The sequence below is a fragment of the Equus caballus genome, chromosome 7 (genome assembly GCF_041296265.1).
Source record: "Equus caballus isolate H_3958 breed thoroughbred chromosome 7, TB-T2T, whole genome shotgun sequence".
NCBI lineage: Eukaryota > Metazoa > Chordata > Mammalia > Perissodactyla > Equidae > Equus > Equus caballus.
In genome coordinates this window covers 84,178,434-84,198,982 of record NC_091690.1, presented here as the reverse complement: position 1 = coordinate 84,198,982, position 20,549 = coordinate 84,178,434, and the positions used below count along the sequence as shown (strand labels likewise).

Genomic DNA, 20,549 nt, shown 5'->3' with positions numbered 1-20,549 from the left:
TCTACTCAAAGTTTTGGTTCATTCCTGAGGCTATTTATGGTTCACCCCGGGACACCACACTCACCCTCTGCTCATGCAAGCACTAAGGTGGCCACCTGGTCTCAAACAGCAGAGAGAACAGCTATGGGACGAGTCCCGCCAGCAGCCCAAACCGTGAACTACTAGATTTTCACCAAAGACCATTAGAGAAAAGGATCCTAGTTACTGAAGTACATGTTTGCCAAACTTCCTCCCAGATGGCTAGTTTCTAAATTTTAAAGGGACATGGACACATTTGAGAATCCACTGAGATTCTCTCCCTAGAGTAAATGAAACTTATATGCAAAATTATCCATCCGTCAATTGTATGCCAAACCCATGTCTGCGAACCCTGAGAGGCCCTGCAGCTCAGGGAGCAATCCCCTGGAGCAGGGGGTCGCCACCCCTGCTGTGCAGGAGAGCTGCCCGGGGAGGTGTAAAAACAACCGAACAAAACCGTGATGCTGGCCCCACCCTCAGGGATTCTGATTTTACTCCTCTGAGGGGGGTGGCCCAAGCCTCAGAATTTTTAAAAGCTTCCTGGATGAATCTGATTTTTTTTTTTTTTTTTTGAGGAAGACTAGCCCTGAGCTAACACCTGCTGCCAATCCTCCTCTTTTTGCTGAGGAAGACTGGCCCTGAGCTAACATCCATGCCCATCTTCCTCTACTTTATATGTGGGACGCCTACCACAGCATGGCTTGCCAAGCGGTGCCATGTCCACACCTGGGATCCGAACCAGTGAATCCTGGGCTGCTAGAGCAGAACATGTGCACTTAACCGCTGCGCCACGGGGCCGGCCCCTGATATTTTAATTTTTAAATGATTATTTATTGCTTTTTTTTTTACATTGGTGTGAGGAAGTGGCTCCTAATGGCTTTTTAAAAATAACTAATTTTGGTTTTTTTTATTGCAGTAACATTGGTTTATAACATTACATAAATTCCAGGTGTACATCGTTTTATGTATATTTTGATTTCTGTGTGGATTACATTATGTTCACCACCCAAAGACTAATTACTCTTGAAAGTTATTGCTAAATACTAAGGAATTTCACAAGCCGAACAACCACTGGTAGCTTGAAATTGCCCATGGAGGCGTATTTACAGCATGGAAATGGGTAAAAGTTATCAATCAGGGCTTTTTGGGGGGCTAAGGTAGAGCCTTTTTAAAAAAAAAATTTTTTACCAGCATATCACTGAGAACCACTCAACAAACCCAAAAACTGCAGGGGAAGAATTCTTGCTCTGTATATTCTAGTTCTTAACCCTAGTAACAAAGCAGGCCTTCCAAGGGCTGAGCATCTGACCACAACATCGTCTTGCTGCCCCTTTGAGCCAAACTGTTTCCACCAAGTTTTGTTTTGGCATTTTGCCCTCAGTTTAATCAAGAAATCCTATTTTTAAAAAATGAACCTTGTGAAACCCATTACTGCATATGTTATAAGTATATTTTGAGGACAGCACTGTTCTTAATAAACTTCTCAAGTCCTCAGATGAAGTCCCCATGAAAACTTTGTTTTAAAGTTAAATATTAGAGGGGAAAACACACACAGCATCGCATGGGGAACCGCAAAGTTCTGCCATCACGGCCCCTGAGCACCCCGTTTCTTCCTCTCCCTTTTGCTGCCCGTTAGGCTTTGACCACGCTTCCCAGCCTATGAAGAATATCTCCCCACTCTACTTCCTGGTCACGACATTATATTCTAATTTGCATTTCCCTTGGCACTGAGAGCTTCTATTTTGCTATATTAATGTATGTTACTTCTTAGAGGGCCTGGCAAATCCTTCATGAAATGAGTCAAGCTATGTTTGAAGTATAAACCTATGGACTCAGCTTTTGCCACATTTACGATTTGTATACTACGTTGCCGCTGAGACTCAAAACTTAGCTAACACTAGACTCTCCTAGGGAACTTTAAAAAATACACCTGCCTGGGTTCTATCTTCAGAGATCCTGATTTAATTGATCTAGGATGCAGCCTTGGTATCAGAAATGTTTAGAAGTTCTCTAGGTCTTTCTAATGTGCTGTCAGAGTGGAGAACTTAAGACTGTGACTTTTTATTACTCCCCTGAATTTCAGTTCTGCCAAGCATAGAAACCCCAGCCAGATTAGACCTCTTCTGTTCTATAGACTTGAGCCCACACCAAGCCCAAGTTCGCCCTGTGGATGTGTGAATTCAACTGGTGACTGACCACCTGGGGCCCAACCCAAGAGCCCGGTCAGTTCCCATGGCTGGAGCCCTGGTGCCTCCCAGACCCACCTTGCTGTCTGTCCCCACCAGCCTCGTGACTGAGTCTGCCAAAACAGGAGAGAGATAGACAGTTACCAATAAAATCGTGAAGTTTTCCAAAACACTGTTCATCATATATTTCTCTGGTAAGTGTTTGAGCTTGTGGATGAAGTTGATCATATATTCACACATCGGGGAGCGGTTTATTCGGTATACGAAGCGGCCATTCTCAAACCTTGCATACTCCGTCTGTGAGGGAAAGAGGATTTGACTTCAAAATACGTGAAACACATATTACCACCTACAAAAGCATTTCACTTTTCCAACATGAATCATCTGCTATGTGCTATACTATTTATGTAGTTTAATTTAAAAAAAAAAATCCTACCTCCAAACTTAACGTCATACTTAGAATCTACTATTTTTCTGGAAATTAAAAAAAGAAGTTGGAAAGATAATAGCTTTAAAAGAGTTTTATAGATGCTTTTCAGTAAAGGTCAGAAAAAAATCACCTACTCAGTGATCCTCTCCCTGAAGATCGGGGAGAGCAGCCCAGCCCGTGACAATTCTTCAAGGAGCCCCTCAGATCCCTCAGAGGTCAACAGCCAATGCAGCTAATTTCTCTACTTTAGAAAAATCCACTTCACACGGAGCACGAGCCCCTGACTGTTATTTATGTCTTTACTAAAGGAAGACAGAAAATACTGGTATACATGCAGTTTGAAGATCTCACTGAAGTTCTCAGAAATAAGAAACACACTCCTAGATAATCTGGATCAAAGAGGAATTAACATGGAAATTACAAGCTATCTAAAGAGTAATGAAAAGGAAAATACTTTACATCAAAACTTATAGGACCCAATGAAGCTTTACTCCAAGGAAACTTAATGAAGCGGCTTCATACGCCTTCATCAGGAAAGTGGGAAAATTATGGAATACACAAAAAATTAAAGGAAAAAACCCACAAAATAAACCAAAACCACAAAGAAACCAAAGGAAACCAGGAATGGGAAATTAATAAAGATAAAAGCTCAAATCAATGTAACAGAAATAAAAAATGTAGACAGAATAAATTTAAAAACTGGTTTTTTAAAAAGACAAACCCTTTAGAAGCTGAAGAAGGAGAAGAAAGACAAGAGACAAAACCACAACTACAGCAGAGATTAGAAGATTTACACGAGGCTACTTCACAAAACTCTAAGGCAAAAAAAAAAAACCAAAGAAAACCTAGAGAATAGGATGATTTCCAGCAAAATACAAATTGCTAATACTGAACCGAAAGGAAACAGGAAACTCCAATAAGTCAACTACTCCAGAAATGACTAGAAAGTTGTTTAGAGATCCACCACTGAACAAGGTACAAGACCAGATGGTTTCACAGACAAGTTTCATGTAACCTTTAAAGAGCAGTTATTTTCAATGTTGTTCAAACCATGCCAGACCACAGAAAAAGGCTGGTCTCCCAATTCTTTTTATGAAACTGATGTGTATTCAATATCGAACTTTGATAAAGAGATTATAAAAAGAATAGACTAATACTGCTTATGAGATGTAAAAATTTTACATAAAGTAACAAACAAAAGGCATCGATGTACCCAAACTAGGACTTCCTTCAGGAATGCCGAGGTGGTTCACACACAGGACATGTGTTAACTTGTGATATCAACAAATTGGAGAAAAATTGCATATAAGAGCAGCTGAAAAGGCATTTGATAAAACATTGCAGTGATTACTAATAAAAACCCTAAGTAAAATAGGAATAAAAGAAAGCACATAAATATAAAATAAAGACCATTTATAGAAGCCAACAATAACTGTAATCTTGAATGGCAAAACACCAAAACCATTTCTACCAACCTCAGTAACTACACAAGGACACTCACCAGCACTGCTTTTATTTCTTTTTACAACTGTGTTGGAGGTTTTAGCAAATGAAAACAAGGTGAGAAATTAAAAAAAAAAGTGGCGTAAACAGTGGAAAAGAAGAGATAAAATAAAGCCTTCTCTTTTTTGCTGTTGCTAAGATCATACACACAGAAAATCCAAGAATCTAGGGGAAAAAAGCCACTAGAGATAAATAAGAAAATATGGCAAGATGGCCACACAGAACATTGATATTCAGAAAGCAAGAGTTTTTTGCTATTCTAGTAATTAAAATCTAGAAATGGGAAATTGCATTAACAAAATATATAATATTTAGAAATATATATATAACAAGAAATATACGAAGACTATATAATCTCATTAAAATAGATAAAATGAGCTGGAAATGTAAATAAGTTCTTGACTGAGAAGATTTAATATCAATAATACGTCGATTTATCCCCAAATAATATCTAAATCTAATGCAATTACAGTTAGATTGCTCAAACAAGGTTTTTGCTTTCATTAACATTTTTAAATGATCTCCTTATTTGGAAGAATAAGTGCTGCTTTCTAGCCTAGAAAATATATGAAAAAGAGGAATAGCGAGATTGAGTTGCCTCAGCGATACGAGAACATACTATAAAGCCATAGTAATCAAATCAGCATGGCATTGGGACAAGTAGAGACAGAGAGTGGAATGGAACACAGAGACTCCAGAAACAGCTCTCAGAGTGTGCAGGAATGTGGAGGGGGCAGACCTACTCACAGTTGGAAAAGGATGAATCACTTAATCACTGGTTTTGACACAAATGCCTATCTATTCGGAAGGAAATATAAGCAGATTCCCATTTCACACCAAATGCAGAGAGACATTCTAAATGGATTAAACGCTTAACTATAAAGTTCCGCCTGCCACACCTCACAGCAGCCTCTCCTGAAACCTCCTGGGATCTCATCCGTCAGAAGCAGCCTCTCCCCGCTCCCTGAACTTGGAGAGAGCGCCGAGTGTTCTCTGAGGATGCGATGAAGAATGACTGGAACTCTGGGAAACGCAGTAACCAGTCTGGTTCCTCTTTTCTCACACATATGTGTCCAGGCAGGAAGTCCATGTACAGACAAGCCCTGACAATTTGGCGGCAATGCCTACCACTGACCTTCCACATTCCCCATCGCCACCAGGTCATTCTGCTTGCTCCTCCTCAACATCAACGGCGTTGAGCCGGCTGCCCTCCTCCTTCATCCATTTTTGTCCTCTGCTCCTGTTTGTGTCTCCCTTCCACTCACCCCAGGGCTGGCTCCTGCTCCCCAAATTTAACCCTTACTCCTGCGCTCTTGCAGGAGTCCCTCTCTGCAGCTAGTTCTCCGTTCCCATAGCTTTAACTGTCCATAATGCTTAGGATTCTCAACTGGCATTTTCAGTCTTTACCCAAATCTATCTTTTTTTAAAGGAAGATTGGCCCTGAGCTAACATCAGCTGCCAATCCTGCTCTCTTTTGCTGAGGAGGACTGGCCCTGAGCTAACATCAGTGCCCATCTTCCTCTGTTTTATGTGGGATGCCTGCCACAGCATGGCTTGACAGGTGGTGCATAGGTCTGCACCCAGGATCCAAACCGGCGAACCCTGGGCCAGAGAAGCAGAACGTGTGAACTTAACCGCTGCACCACGGGGCCGGGCCCTCCCAAATTCTATCTTGGGTCTACAATTGTGCCCTGACTACTTCTTCTTGAGCGCCTTATCTCTTTATCTCTGGGTTGTCCTTCCAAGCATAAAATGTGTGATGTTTGACTCTTCTTCCTCTGTCATCTTTAATAGCCAGTCCGTTTCTAAGTTCCACTCAAAATTTCTTACCAGATTTCCCAATGCCACCATTTTAGTAAAGCTCACGACCGCCTAAGCTTATGCTGACCATCTAGTCAACGCACTTATATCTTCTGCCAGCATAATCCTCCTCCACACCATCCTCAGGACGCCGGTCCTGTGCTCAGGAGGCAATGAGGACCCGCAGCAGCCCCAATCCTCACGTGCGGCACAAAGGCTTAAACGCCGCGGCCTGGCCCCTCTCCCCCAGCGCATGCTCTCTCTCCCGCCTCAGCACAAAGTCTCTGCCACAGTCAGGCTGGGCTCCCGGAGCTGCGAGGCCCAGGACCACCCAGAATAAAAACTGTTCCCTGAACCTGGATCAATCAGGTGGTAGGTAGAAGACTCTGGAAAATACAACTTTAAATGGAAGGTCAACAGCAAACATTCACACAAAGCAACCCACTCTGGTAAAAGGAACATACATTTTTTGAAAGGGAGAGAGGCATGAAATATAAAAGCCATAAATAGGGATCTGATCCCAGGACAAACTGAAAGATATTTTAAACAATTCAAATGAAGGGAGTGGAAATGGCAAAAGCAACAATTCCAAACTCAAGGTGTCTGGGTTTTAGGAGGCAGATGTCAGCTGGCTGAATACGACCTTGGTTGTTACCTACACACGTGGAAATGCCCTTGGAGCTGGGGGTGGGAGGGCATCCTCTGATGGCAGCAGGGCCTACCTACACCCAATTCCACACCAGGACACCCCCACGAGGCCGCAGGCAGGACTGAACGCCACCGGCCGGGCAGGGCCGACCTCAGCCAGCCAGGGAGGGCTGGCAGGGGACTTCCTCCTTGGCTTCTTTCAGTTGCTTTCAAATCATTTTGCCTTTTTAGAACCAACAGGGAAAAGCAGTGGGAGAAAGGGGGAGGGAAGGAGGAGACACCAAAAAAATAAAACTCGCTTTCCCAGTGAAGGTTTAAAGAAAGGCAACAGTCTGCCCTTGAAGGAAGGTTCCAGTACAAAGAAGCCAACTTACCTCTACTTTTTCTACTACTTGCTTCCCAAAGGAGCAAACTTTGGTGGAACAGGTGACGGTCATATTTTCAGAACTCTCGTACTGACTGGTTACACCATAGAAGGCGCCAGCATCATCCTGAATGTTGCAGTTTAAATCCGCCTGTTGGAAACGAAACAGAGGTGGGGTTACTCTCCCATCGCAGGAGTCATGGCAACAAGCAGTAAGGGCCAGGGCGAGACCCCACCATCCTGGCGGAGCGGAGGGCAGGGTGGCTCGGGGAGGTGGTGAGTGACGCTCATCAAAAGACAAGTTCTACGGCCCAGCGGTCATTTTTTCAAGAGAGTATATTTGTATCTATTTCGTTTTACTTTCTTGCGTTTATTAAATACTGTACCCTTGTAATAAAAAATCCTTGAGGTCTTTGAAATATGTACAGAAAGTAGTATATGAACTGGATTCATATTCACAAACCTGCAGATATATTTAAAAGAATAGGAGAATCCGTAGCTGACTGGCTATTTGTTATATATGTAGAAACAGAAACTTCATTATAAATTACAGCATCCAGAGGGGAAATGGTTCCTACTAAAGACTGGCTTACAAAGATGCTAAATAATTAATACAAATTCCCACTCACTTAACATATTTTTATGATGACCTATTACGTGAGGCTTGTGCTGGACACTACATAGGACTACAACCCGATACGGGAGACACGTACATAAAATGGCTATAATTCAGATAGAAAATAACTACCATGTCAAAGGTACTCAAAGTTCAGCCAATGGACAGCAATACTGTCAATCAAAGGTATTACTTCAGGGAGGGTTAAGATTTGAATATGCAGAGAAAGGCTGAGGGACTGCTAGCTCCGGCTCAAGGACTCAGGAGACTAGGAGAAACGAGCTTGGAAATGCAGCTAGGGCCCAGGTGGCAGAGGGCTCAATATAAGGGGTGCGGGCTGCATCCTGTAGGAAATGGGGACCCTTGAGAGTCAAGGCACAAGAAACGATGTGGTCACAGCTGTGCTCCAGGGAGACAGGTGTCTCGGCATGTGTAACGCCCACTGGAGGGGGAGGCTGCCAGGCTGCTGCAGTGGCCACATTGCTGGTCACGGTTCTCTGCCCTCGACTATCTCTGGACCACCCCACAGCACACCAGGCTCTGGGTGTGGAGCTGGGGATCAAAGAGTGAGGCAGAGTGGAGCCAGTGCCTGCTGTCATGGGGCCTAAAGATTTAGGAGGGGGGCCATCCCAACAGAGAGAAGCACCCCTGAGAAGGTATAGAGGGACGTGAAAACAAACAGTGGGGAGGGGGCCCCAGCTTGGGGTCAGGGAAGCTTCGGAGGCTGATGCAGCTCAGATCCAAAAAAAGAAGAGTGGCTGAGGCAGGAACAGCATGCTGTGAGAGAGGGTGTATAAAGGGCGTGCAGCCAGAAACAAGGACCAAAAAAAGGCTGCAACAGAGAGAGTTGGGGAGGGGGACGGGAGAGGCTAGGGAGGTGGGCGGGTTTGGGTCTTATATCCTAAAACCAAGGGACACAGGAGTTGTAAGCACATAGGATGGGGACAGTGACAGGTCATGATCAGATCTGCATTCCACAAAGGCACCCCGAGCACAGCCTGAAGACGACTTAGGATGAGAGTAAGACTGAGCATAGAGACATGTCAAGAGGCCATCAAAGCAGTCCAAACGAGAGGTGACGTTCGGACCACCATGGTGGCTGCTAAGAGAGCGACAAGTGGATCTGATACACCAATGAAACTCTGTTTTGCGAGGTTTGGTACATTCTGACTAGTTAACTTGAATACCTAGACAGGCACCAACCACCGTGAAGACCTGAGTCATCCTCTATATATTTTTAATAAGGACTTGCATTTGAATTTTCTTCTTGAATTGAGTATCAGGAAAATGTCCATTTCCTTAGGCAAAACTTCATATTTTCTGGCTTCAAATAAAAAGAAGCACAAACTTTATATTCTCCCTTTTTTCTTATGTGCCAAGAAAGTCAAAGCTAAATTCAGCACTCAACTACCGTAATTAACTGATGCGGGCACCCCTAATAGCAGCTAACAACCAGGGTACAGCTCCTTTTACTGGATTCCAATCTGCTTTTACTTGTACTTGTCCAGCTTTATATTGTCCATAAACTTAGTAACACTCCCTCACATTTTGCTTTTCGGAATTATATGGGGCATAAACCATAAATAAGTAAAACTACCCAGGTGAGCATTTTTCTCACATTCAAAGGTTTGACATTCGGTTCTGTGAAAGAGCAGACTGGTGGGAACCAATGGATGTCCTGGTCTGACTGAGATCTGTATGTGAGCCACCCAAGGTGGGAGAGGCCCCGGGGTCCACCCGAGCTCCAGCCTCCCGGGGAGAAGGGCACCCATATCCTGGGCACACAGGAGCTCTGACACTGGTTTACCATCCAGCTGTCCAGGGCAGTGGGCGCCTGGCGTGCACTGGACATGGGCCTGCAAGAACTATTGTGCCTCGTTCTGCCACCAGCTGAGAACACATGGCTCAGGGGTGTGGCAGTGGTGGGGTTTATGCTCTTACTGTCATGACGTAGATGTGCCAACAAGTTTTAGCCTTTTTTAAAAAAAATAAAAACATGCAGGTGGTAAATAAAGGGGAAAAAAAAATCAAACTGGAAAAAGAGTGTTTATGTTTTATTTCTACCCCTGAATTTGCCAACCTCCCCAGAGACGACAAGGGTTAAATGTTTCTCAAGTGTCTTTTTAGAGATATTTAACATTTAGATACTCCAGCATACACACTCCCTCTTTGCACAAACAGTAGCATTCTTCTAAACCTGGCTTTAAAAAACGTATATATAGGGGCCGGCCTGGTGGCACAGCGGTTAAGTGCACACGTTCTGCTTCGGCAGCCCGGGGTTCCCCAGTTCAGATCCTAGGTGTGGACATGGCAGTGCTTGGCAAGCCATGTTGTGGTAGGTGTCTGATATATCAAGTAGAGGAAGATGGGCATGGATGTTAGCTCAGGGCCAGTCTTCCTCAGCTAAAAGAGGAGGATTGGCAGTAGTTAGCTCAGGGCTAATCTTCCCCCCAAAAAGAAAAAACGTATATATATACATAACTACATCTTAGAACTCATCCAGTAGTGATATAGAATATCAGTTTTAAAAAGAACAGCCATTTGAAAACCTGAGCAGCTGCACCTTTTACGGCTGCATCTTATTCTGTTACACAGATGCACTGGGATTTAACACACGCTCTCCTGGTGAGTATTTAGGATGCTTCCCAACAACAATGCAATGAGTTTAGGTGCAGCAGGAAAGGTGCATTAGAAATTACTTCTAAATTCCTTTCTTTAAACTTTAAAAAATTCCCAGCTTTGAAAAAGAGTCTTTATGGGCTATCACTACACTGTCAGCTAATATTGTAATTCAAACACACACATTATTTTGGATGTAATCCCGTTGTTTGCAAAGACTGGTCAACTATGGAAGCAGGTCGGTGTTTTGGATGTAAGGAGTGGAGTGGGAGGAGCAAAGGGAAATGGGCGACGGTTCAGGAGTCAACAGGAGAGTTAATGCAGTTGGCTTATGTTTTTAAAAACTGTCAACTTCAATTTACTTCGGTCATTTAACCAGGAGGGAGGTTTCCTAAGAAATGCACCTCAACTCCCTGGGCACAATGTTTTCTGTTCTTCCATTTTTTCTGTGCTTCATTTTTCACTTTATTCCCTTTAGTCACATTATTTTTGACAAGCAAAAGACTTACAATGTAAACAAACTTGGACACACAAAATCTAAAGCAAGCAGAGAAATAAATACACACAGTAATTTGTCAACTTAAAATGCTAACCAAGTTGAGAATGGTATCCACTATAATCTGATGTCAGCAGAATTGCTGGACATTTTCACAGCTTTCATATTTCCAGCTGTGCCCATGAGTTTCCAGGCTTAAATAACGTGCATGAAAGTGGCTGTCCCGCAGCAGTGGCATACCTGGTGGATTTCACAAAGAGAGTGGATCCTTTCTAGGACCCCTTGCCTTTATTTGACAAAATTATTTTCAGTGATAAGCAGCATTCTGTTTCACTGTTTTAAATTTTAAATACAAAAACTCCAAAAGTAGTAACGGAGAATGACAGAGGTGAACTCAAGTTGTGATGACAAACAGTGAACCTCCTTATGGCCTGCACCTGGGGCAGACCATTCCCACCCACCTCACCTGCGTTTCATCACTGTCCCTTAGGAGCCCCAAAATAATTTTAATTAGTTTTAATTGAGAATGGATGACCTACAGTTGTAATGACAGGAAGCTATAAAAAAAAGAAGCTATTTGAGATGACACATTATAAAAACCTGCCCTCAGAAACTATCTCAACAAATTGAGTTTTAACGTTGTCAAAGCTAACTTTACATAAAAGTAAAGCATTAGGCACATTCAGAGAAGTGCACAAATCACAGGTTTACAGCTTCACTTCCATAGAGTGAACACACGCATGTAACCAGCACCCAGATGAAGAGACAGAAGACCTCCCCCCACACTACCCTCCAGGACAATCACCCCTGCACCTCACAAGGGTAACCATGATCCTCAAACACCGCACATGAGTTTTGTCTGGTTTTTGGAACTCTGAATAAGTGGAATCCCTTAGTGTTGTTGCCTCTGGATTTAGTTCCATTCGCTCAGTGTTACAGTGTGAGATCCATCCTCGCTGCTGTTGTGCGAAGTTCATTCACTCTTGTTACTGTAGTGTATCCCACTGAACGGAAGACACCACCATCCATCCATCCTACTACTGAGGGGCACTTGCGATTTTTCCAAATTGGATCCATAATGCATAGTGCTAATCTGCACATTCTCAGATACGCTTCTGATGAACACCCGTACGCATTTCCGTTGGGTATTCCCAGGAGCGGGAACTGCTGGGTCAGGAGGATTAGTCTATGTGCATTTTAGCTTTCATTTAGATACGAGAGACAGGTGGTTTTTTAATTACCCTGTGTTTTTTTTTTTAACAGTTTGAGAAAACCTTATATTTAATTATTAGTGTCAATTTAATAGGTTACATTTTTAAAAGGCCTCCCAACTAACAGTAAATAACCAATTTGCTATTACAACTGCTTTGCAATTACTCTTGAACATGGAAAATAACTACGTAGCCGCCCAACCGTATCACAGCTGCTCCTGGGGAATTTTCTAGGAGGATGTATTGAGGTGAAAGATAATTATCTGTCAGCTGATGATATTACGGTTATCCCAGGAAGAAATGTGGTCGCTGAACTCCCACCGAGCAGAGGTAATATCAAAGGAAGAAGGCCAGCATTCAATCAACAACAAAGGACGCACACTCCGTACTGAGTCTGGGATGCGGGCTGAGTTCATTACCCACCGGACCAATTCATTTTTCCCAACCGAAAACTATGGTCAAACCTATTTCATATAGTACTAAAGGCAGGAAAATGGGGAGAAAAAATGTGCCAGGATCAGAGATACAAACTATTTCTGCCTAATCAGCTTTTATCTGACCATAGGATATTTTCTAAAAGTAAACAAATATAAAAATCCAAGAAACAGCTAAAAACAAGCAAACACGTCTTTCCAGCAAATTCCAAATTCAAACCAGATCCTATCCTTCGGGGACCAGCCAGCCTAAAACAGTCGGTCATGGGCCAGGTTCTGAAGTCTTAAAAAAACAAAACGCTTGCAAACGCGTCTGGGGAGGGCAGGTCCCGGCAATGGGCCCCTCTAAGCAATCTGCCCACCCTGCCTTGGAACTGAGACCCCCCACGTGTGAACTGGTTTCAGAGGCCAACTCTTTCTCCCGCAACCCAATGCAGAAATCCTCTCTACAGCATCCTGACCAGCACTGCCATCTGGCTAAATTCCTTCAGATATAGGAAAATCATTACTTTAACAAAATACCTACTATGTGCCGGACAGACTTAATTGTTAGTTCTTTTTCCTGTTGTATTAGATTTCTATCGCTGCTTTAACAAACTATCACAAGTTTAGCTGCTTAAAACAACACAAATTTATGATCTTAGACTTCTGCAGGTCAGACATCTGACACGGGCCTCAGCAGGCTAAGATACGGTACTGGCGGAGCTGCCTTCCTTTCTGGAGGCTCCGGGAGGGATCCGTTTCCTTGCCACCCACATTCCTCGTCTCTTAGCCCCTTTCCCTGTTTTCAAAGCCAGCAATGCCAGGCAGAGTCCTTCTCACGCTCCTAGCTGCCAAGTCTCTAGACCTCTTCTTCCGCCTCCCCCTCCCACTTTTAGGGAAACTTGTGATGACCCTGGGCCCACTCAGATAATCCAAGATATTCTCCCTATCTGCTGATGAGCAACCTTATCCCCTCTTCCGCGAAATGCAACAGATTCACAAATGCTGGGGACGAGGACTGGGATGTGGTTCTGCCTACCACACCCATCGAGCTGCAACTCGCCTCCCTTCCATCTAGAGCTCTGCCTTCTGGAATCACGCAGACCTAAGAACACTTCTCTAAGACGGTTCTGCAACTCTTTTCTTTTTTTTGAAAGATTTTATTTTTCCTTTTTCTCCCCAAAGCCCCCCGGTACATAGTTGTATATTTTTAGTTGTGGGTCCTTCTAGTTGTGGCATGTGGGATGCCACCTCAGCGTGGCTTGATGAGCAGTGCCACGTCCGCGCCCAGGATCCAAACCGGTAAAACCCTGGGCCACTGAAGCAGAGCGTGTGAACTTAACCACTGTGCCACAGGGCGGGCTCCCGCAATTCTCTCTCATTTCCCCCTTAATCTCACCCTTCCTCTCTCCCCTCTCAGCCACGAGCTGCTTTGGGTCCTATCTGCTTCCTGGATTCAAGGTCTACATGTATTTTTATTAAACTCCATCCTGATTTCAGACCTCCCTTCCATCTAAAGCTGATACTTGTTAATTCTGACTCTTCATCTGTTGTCATGCCACCTCAGACATCTGACTGACAGCAGGGACAGCAGTCACTTCTTTGAGTGAGTCTCATTTTCCTCATCTTTAACCAGAGAAGACCAGCGTCCAACGGCCACCATGGTGACAGGAAGATAGAAGGCACACGAAACTCATCTGTAAACTGCAACGTGCTACACAAATGACAGCCGCTAATCATACTGACAACCACTCCTAGCAACTTGTTGATTTAAAGCACAGACCAGGACAGAGATGAAGACAGAGCCTCAAGTCACCTCTACAGAGATGTGACCCAATGTGGATGGTTCATGTGACCCAATGTGGAGGGTGGTTCATGATCAATAAACAAGATAAAAATTGTCCCCACAGAGCCAGTCTGAGGCCTAACCCGCACTGATGAGGTCAGCAGCACAGGCCAACAATGGATTTTTCCAAACAGGAAAGTCAGTACTTTTTCTGATTTGTGAGCTTAGGACAAGTTTTAAGTTTTGGGTGTAACTGCTCAAACACGTAAAAATTATCATCCTTCCAGCAAAGATATGATTGGAGATGTTGCAGAATTCTTTCTGGAAAGAGAAAAGGCAATTAACAACAAATGTGTGTTGAGTGAATGAGAAGACTTTAGGGTCTATCTGTAGGCAAGACCTGGAAAACAATATAAGGTCGAAGCGGAAGCAGGATACAGTGCCACGCAGGGAGAGCTGACCGCATCAGACAGCAAAGAAACAACAAAATGTAACATCAAGTTTTCCCAAATTCTCCCCTAAATCATCTTCTCTTACACTCATTACTCCTGCAGCTGAAATATTTAAGTCACCAGACAACACTCTGGATTGGTTTCTCTTCTACTACTTCTCATTTGTTATTCATGGAGGCACTCCACTGTTTAATTTCATGTTTTTGAAATTCTAAAAAAAACATTAAAAATGCAATATTCTTCAAAGAATGTTCCTTTTCATTTCATGGGTGAGGAAGAATGAGGCCTAGCCCAGTTACGTGGGATCCAGAGTCCCCTGAGGGGAGGGGTGGGCCAGGGGCTCATCTCTGCACAACCTCAGGCCTCTGGAAACCCGGCTCCAGGCGGCTGAAGTGACACCATGGTTGCCAAGTGAAGAATGGCATTGTGTAGCTCATGCAGAAGTGGCATTTGGCGGATGACAACTACTTTCTCACTGGGTTCAAGAGGGAAAAGCCTGCTGGAACAAAGAGTAAGCAGATAACCCCAAACGCCGGGGACAGGGTAGGGGCACTGGTCAGGACAGGAGCAGGCTGTGGACACTCCCTTCCCATCCATCTCTCCTCTCCGCCCTGAGGGCTTAGATGTACTTGGTTGCAAAAATGACAACATCAAGGGGATTGTCCTGACAGGAGACAGTAGAGTAGGCGCTGATGGATGCAAGGAGACGCTGGCATTTTCAAACCACCACTTTGAACCTCTCCTCTTCATCCTCTCTGAGCAATGATCAAAGGACCAAGATTCCAAATTGTGAAGCAATTTTTTCCAATGGCAGCATCTGGCTCCTTGGCAGGCAGCACTGGGAGCTGGGTTCTGTTGTGGGCAGCCGTCCAGGCCTGCCACATGGTGAGAGCAGGCAGGGTACCACGCGGGCCTTGCAGCTGCTCCCGCGGGCGCCAAAGGACAATCCCTCTGCACTGGGCCCCGCGCCGCCGTTGGGCAGAAGCACCCCACAAGGCAGCGCTGGCAGGGGGTCTTGAGGAAGCTGGCTCCTCCTAAACCCTCCCACCTGACTCATTTGCATGCATCTGCCCCTGGCCGAGACTCCTGAAGCCAGCCCCCACTGGCATCCGGAGGCTTCGATGGGGGGAAGCTGGGAGAGCCCCCAGCAAGGCAGTGGGAGAGCGATGGAGCTGCCAGAGGGAACGGTGCCTCTGAGTGATCACTTCAGGCTGTTGTGCCCTGCCCAACACAAGGGACAGCAGCTGCAGTCTCCCGCCACAGCTGTTTTAAATAAGAATAATACGAGTGAACTCAGACCCTGCTCTTCAAGTTACTACCCACTAATTACGGCATATATTTACATCTACAAAATAGAAGATTTTTAAAAACACCCCTTTATTGTGCAGATTGGCACCCCTATTTGAATTTCGTAAACATTTAGTACTTCAAAGATTCTTAAAAGCTTGCTCTCATTAAAAGATGCACTGCTTGAAAGGCTGGCTGTTGGCACTGCAGATTCCTACAAATACCAGCATTCGTTAAAAAAAATTCAGTTAATATCACCCACGCGACTTTAGGTAACTGCCACTGGTGACTTCACACAGTAGCTGGGATGAAAGGGCCAAGGTCTCGGCCCCAAGTACAACGCCGCTGCACAGGCCAGTTCTTTCCAGTGGCGACAGGGAATGAGTGCCGGGCGCCGGCTGCGCTGGCCCAGCGCACACCCCATTCATCAGGGGTGCGGACACCATGGCGTGGACCACCGTTTCCAAACCAGGCAACGGGATCTCTTCCGGTCTGGAGTCGTTGTTTATGAAGTCTTACATAGAACAACAACAACAAATCAATCAACTGACTGGCAAGTGCAGAGCTGCCAAATAAAATACAGGACACCCAGTTAAATTTGATTTTTTTGATAAACGGCATACTTTTTTAGTATCCATATGTCCCAAAGATTGCATGGGACATAAAAATACTGAAAAAAATACACTGTTTAAGTGAAATACAAATTTAACCAGGTGGCCTGTATTTTTATTTGCTAAACCTGGCAATTCTACTAACAAGTCACCTTTACTGAAAAGAATAACAAAAATTTAGACTTAACCCTCAAATTCTCATTCCTGTAAAAAGACATCTTATGCTCAAGATATTTTAAGTGAGAAAAAAATGAAATTGCCGAATAATACTTGGAGCTTTCTTCTTTTTGGTAAAAGCAAATGGTGTACGTACCATGTTTGAAGATGCACAGAAAAAGTTCAGAAAGTACATGGCTGAGGGGGAGGTCACTTTGTCTTCTATCATCTTTTGAACTGCCTGAACTATTTAGAATAAGCTTATATTGCTTTTGTAATGCAAAAAGGAAATGAAAATGGGAGGAGGGGGGAGGATGAACCTTAGACTCCACCTGCACAGGCAGGGGGATTTCACACATCACCAAGGGTCTAGGTGCAACTTTAGACAGTGGACCAAGATCCCTGAGGGGCTTATGACTACGAACTCCTTGCAAAACTGGGTCTGGAAATAAGCAGCCACCCTGATTGTGCCACTGCAACTCCTTCCTTCTCAGGCTTTTCTGGAGCTGATGATCACAGACAGAAGCTCTCGTGCCTCCATCGACAGGGCAAGCAATGGGACGTGCAGGTGCGCCGTGTGTCTGCTTTCCCCCGGACCTCTGGTCAGCAGCAGGTCCTGGTGGGACAGTGGCTTAGCAGCTCAGCCTGTAACCATGCTAGGGAGCAGAGTTAAATAGCCCCCCAGAGGAAAGGATGGACCCCTGACCTTGGCTTTTTAGCAACCACTGAGCCAAATGACCCAGGACAGAAAGCAGTGGAGGAACAGTTGTCAGCTGGATTCTCTCATGAGGTCCAGGGAGCTCCCAATTTAGATTCTGCCTAGATGTCCTGAAGAGTTCAAGGTTAAAAAAAAAAGTATCCGCGGTGTGACTGAGGTTAACGAATTGGGGGGAAAGCAGAGTGAGCTTCTGCTCCCATTTCCCATTTCCTGGTCTGCCTTATGTTTTGCAGGGGACTCAGAAAGGGTCTTCCAAATAAAGTGACTGCCGCAGGGGATCAATGTTTCTACCCTCACCTCTCCATTCTCCAGGTTCTCTAACGCTCAGCGGCCATGGGGACCCTCTACTCCCTCCCAGCAGGATTCTCGGTCTCTGCACAAGTGTCCACTTGCCCTGAAAACTCCTTCCCGCTCCCCTTCCACTGAGCAAATCGTTTCAAGGTTCAGCTCAAACGCCATGTCTTTGTGAGGCCTTCTGGAACGTTCTCAGGCAAAAACAATTCCTTCTACCCCTGTGCTTCCACCTTTCCATTACAGTTCCTATCCCCTGGTGCTGGCATTTATCAGCCTGTGTGTCTGCCATCCCACACCAGCCCCTAGGGTCTGCCTCTTATTCATGTCTGTTTGCCCAGCTCTCTAGGAGCAAAGTAGAGTTCAGTGAATGTTTGTTGAATGACTCACTAGTGATGTGTATATTTATTACCAATGCAAATCATTAAACTATTTCTATAAGAACCTAACAACTCCAGAGATAGCTCGGAAAAGCTTTTGTATGAATCTACTGGGGTCTCCTCCGCCCTTCAGCAAATACCTTGGGCAAGATTACTCAAACTATCAGACGCCTACTATATCTGCCTACAATATCAGAGCTGGCTAAGCAGTAGTTACATTATAGCACCCAAGGTACAGCAATTTCTCCAGGTGTACTGAATGAAATACAATAACTTTTCCGCCAATGAGTTAAAAAGGAAACACAACTGTTGAAAATCTGCACTATACATCACACTGCTGGATAAACAAAAGCTACAGACAGGATATTCCCGTCCCTGGGGACGCCTACAAAGAAGTTTAGGACACGGGGCTGGGAAAACAGGAAGGAAGCAGCGACAGACAGCAATCAATGCAGAAAGCGTGAAGGAGCTCCAGATATTTTTCTTACGCGATCAAACCAAAACGAGTGGATATGCAAGTTTACTGACTCCCCTGTTCCTCTCCATGAGATGTCAGAACGTGCCTATCAAGTGACGATGTTTGAAAAAACAGACCCTCGGTGAAAATAATCATACAATCACTGCCTACCCCAGAAGAATTTATTATGGATTAGCCTCATAAGTACCTCTGAATATGGTGGAATTTCTGCTAATCTTCCTCGCACTTATATCATTCCATCACTTAATATTGTTCACATAATTTCAGAACTTAACACCATTTTGAGATGACACAGAAGTCAAGAGAAATGGAAAACTCGTTGAACTGAAAGGCCTTTTCCTTATTGATTAGCAGCTTAAAACACGTGGGGAGTAAATTATTCCATTTTGCTAACTTCCTTTTCCATGAATTGGAACAGGGACATTTGGTTCCAAATGACAGACTCGAGTCTACAATTGCAACCTAAGTCACGCAGAATCCAATTAGATACAGGCTGAAACTGCAGAGGGCTCCACTCGGCTGGTTTACATGTCACCCGATTTCTTCTCCTTAAATACAGCTCAGTGGTTTTACTTATAGTGCCTGTCATTTTGTCCAACAAATGTGATTTCATTCTACCAGGACAGCAGCAGCTTCCGCAGGCTGCCCTCTTTCCAGATAACCTGCTTCCCTTTCTCTGTTTAGCAAAATCTTCTCGCATTTGCTCTGGTTAGTAAAACCAGCCTTTCTTTTTTCTTCCCCTAGAAAAACAGGTTAAGAAAGTAAGTTGAATGACTATGAACATATTGTTAAGTGTTTACACTGAATGATCATAATTCCAAAAATTTTAGAAAGCAAAAGATTATAAATAACCGTAGGGTAACATCATATAACCTGGTTTCTAAGATACCACTAATTTAGTAACGATTTGAGAGAAAGAATACCGTTACATTAAATGCATATAAAAACTGTGTTTTTTAACAACAGGATACATATCCATACAATTTCACTTATTACTTTCTTCTTTATTCCTCCAATCAAAGTTTGAGACGAAGCCTTCTTCACACTAATGAGTCTTCTGAATAGTTTTTGGCTGTAAGGTTTATAAGTAACATGTTAGTAACATGCTGCTTTCTTTGAACCAGTGTCCCCAAGCTTGACCCTCTTGAGCACTGTTAGGACAGAGAGCAGAATTTTGAGGCTCCTCCAAAAATAGTTTCATCGCATTTCTTATTTGGTTAAATCCATAATTTTGTTATTTCCTTATGTGGCTGGAAATGAACTCCTTTTGCAAGTCAGCTGCAAGCTGTACTTGGGATTTTGTCTTCCAGGATGCATGACTGGATCACACCCACCTCTTCTAACTTTGGGAATTCTATGATCGATTCCAAGACAGTTGGCATTTATCTTAAATTAGCTGCACTGTCTGCCACATCACTGGCACCCCGTCTGCATGAATCTCAGTGCTCAACCGAAGCACGGCTGTCGACTTGTGGGTGGACCTCTGCCTCTCCTGGGGCCTACACAGCACCTGATCACTGTTTTATAAGGAGAAAAAGAAGTATGGATATTGGCCAGTGCAAAACGTTAGCCTCATTTCTCACAAATCTGGCTCCACATTCCTCCTCAATCATAACAACAATTTCAATGCTGCATCAAACTGTAATTTTTCTGAGATGTTTTAATTAGGGATTCAAATTTAAGCTAAAATTTGCACTAGTAGTGTATAGTTCAACTAGTGCGAATAACTCAACTGCAGTGACAAGGAGACAGTGGGGTGCCTTCTATACTGGCGAGGGTCACAAAGGGCAGGCAATAATAACCACATCATGACTGGAGGGGAGGACAAGCTGCTTATGACATCAACTGTAAGAAGCTTCTAGAACTGTTGAAATGGGAACGAGTATGTATCTTAGGATTAAGGGAATATAGTATGTTTAACCTTATTACTAGTTGTTTCTATAGAGAATGAGGAATGATTAAAGGCTTTGAGTATAAAGAAAAAAAATAGCTGCAGATGTAGAGGAATTCAAAAATCAAAGTGACAACAGAAAGTTGTTTTGTTTTCGATTATGCCAGGCAAGGCTGAGAGAGATGGCTGCTG

The 20,549-nt window shown here is 44.0% G+C and overlaps 1 protein-coding gene across 18 annotated transcripts in view; it reads right to left on the bottom strand.

Moving 5' to 3' along the window:
• The window catches only part of TEAD1 (TEA domain transcription factor 1), a 252,789-nt gene that overhangs the window by 11,837 nt on the left and 220,403 nt on the right, over positions 1 to 20,549 (bottom strand). For all 18 annotated transcript variants that reach the window (XM_023646064.2, XM_023646068.2, XM_005612185.4 and 15 more), the window contains 2 exons: positions 6,960 to 7,100; positions 2,349 to 2,501 (listed from right to left, as the gene is read on the bottom strand). In XM_023646064.2, coding sequence (XP_023501832.1) covers positions 2,349 to 2,501; positions 6,960 to 7,100 — 294 coding nt within the window. The remainder of the gene's footprint in view (positions 1 to 2,348; positions 2,502 to 6,959; positions 7,101 to 20,549) is intronic.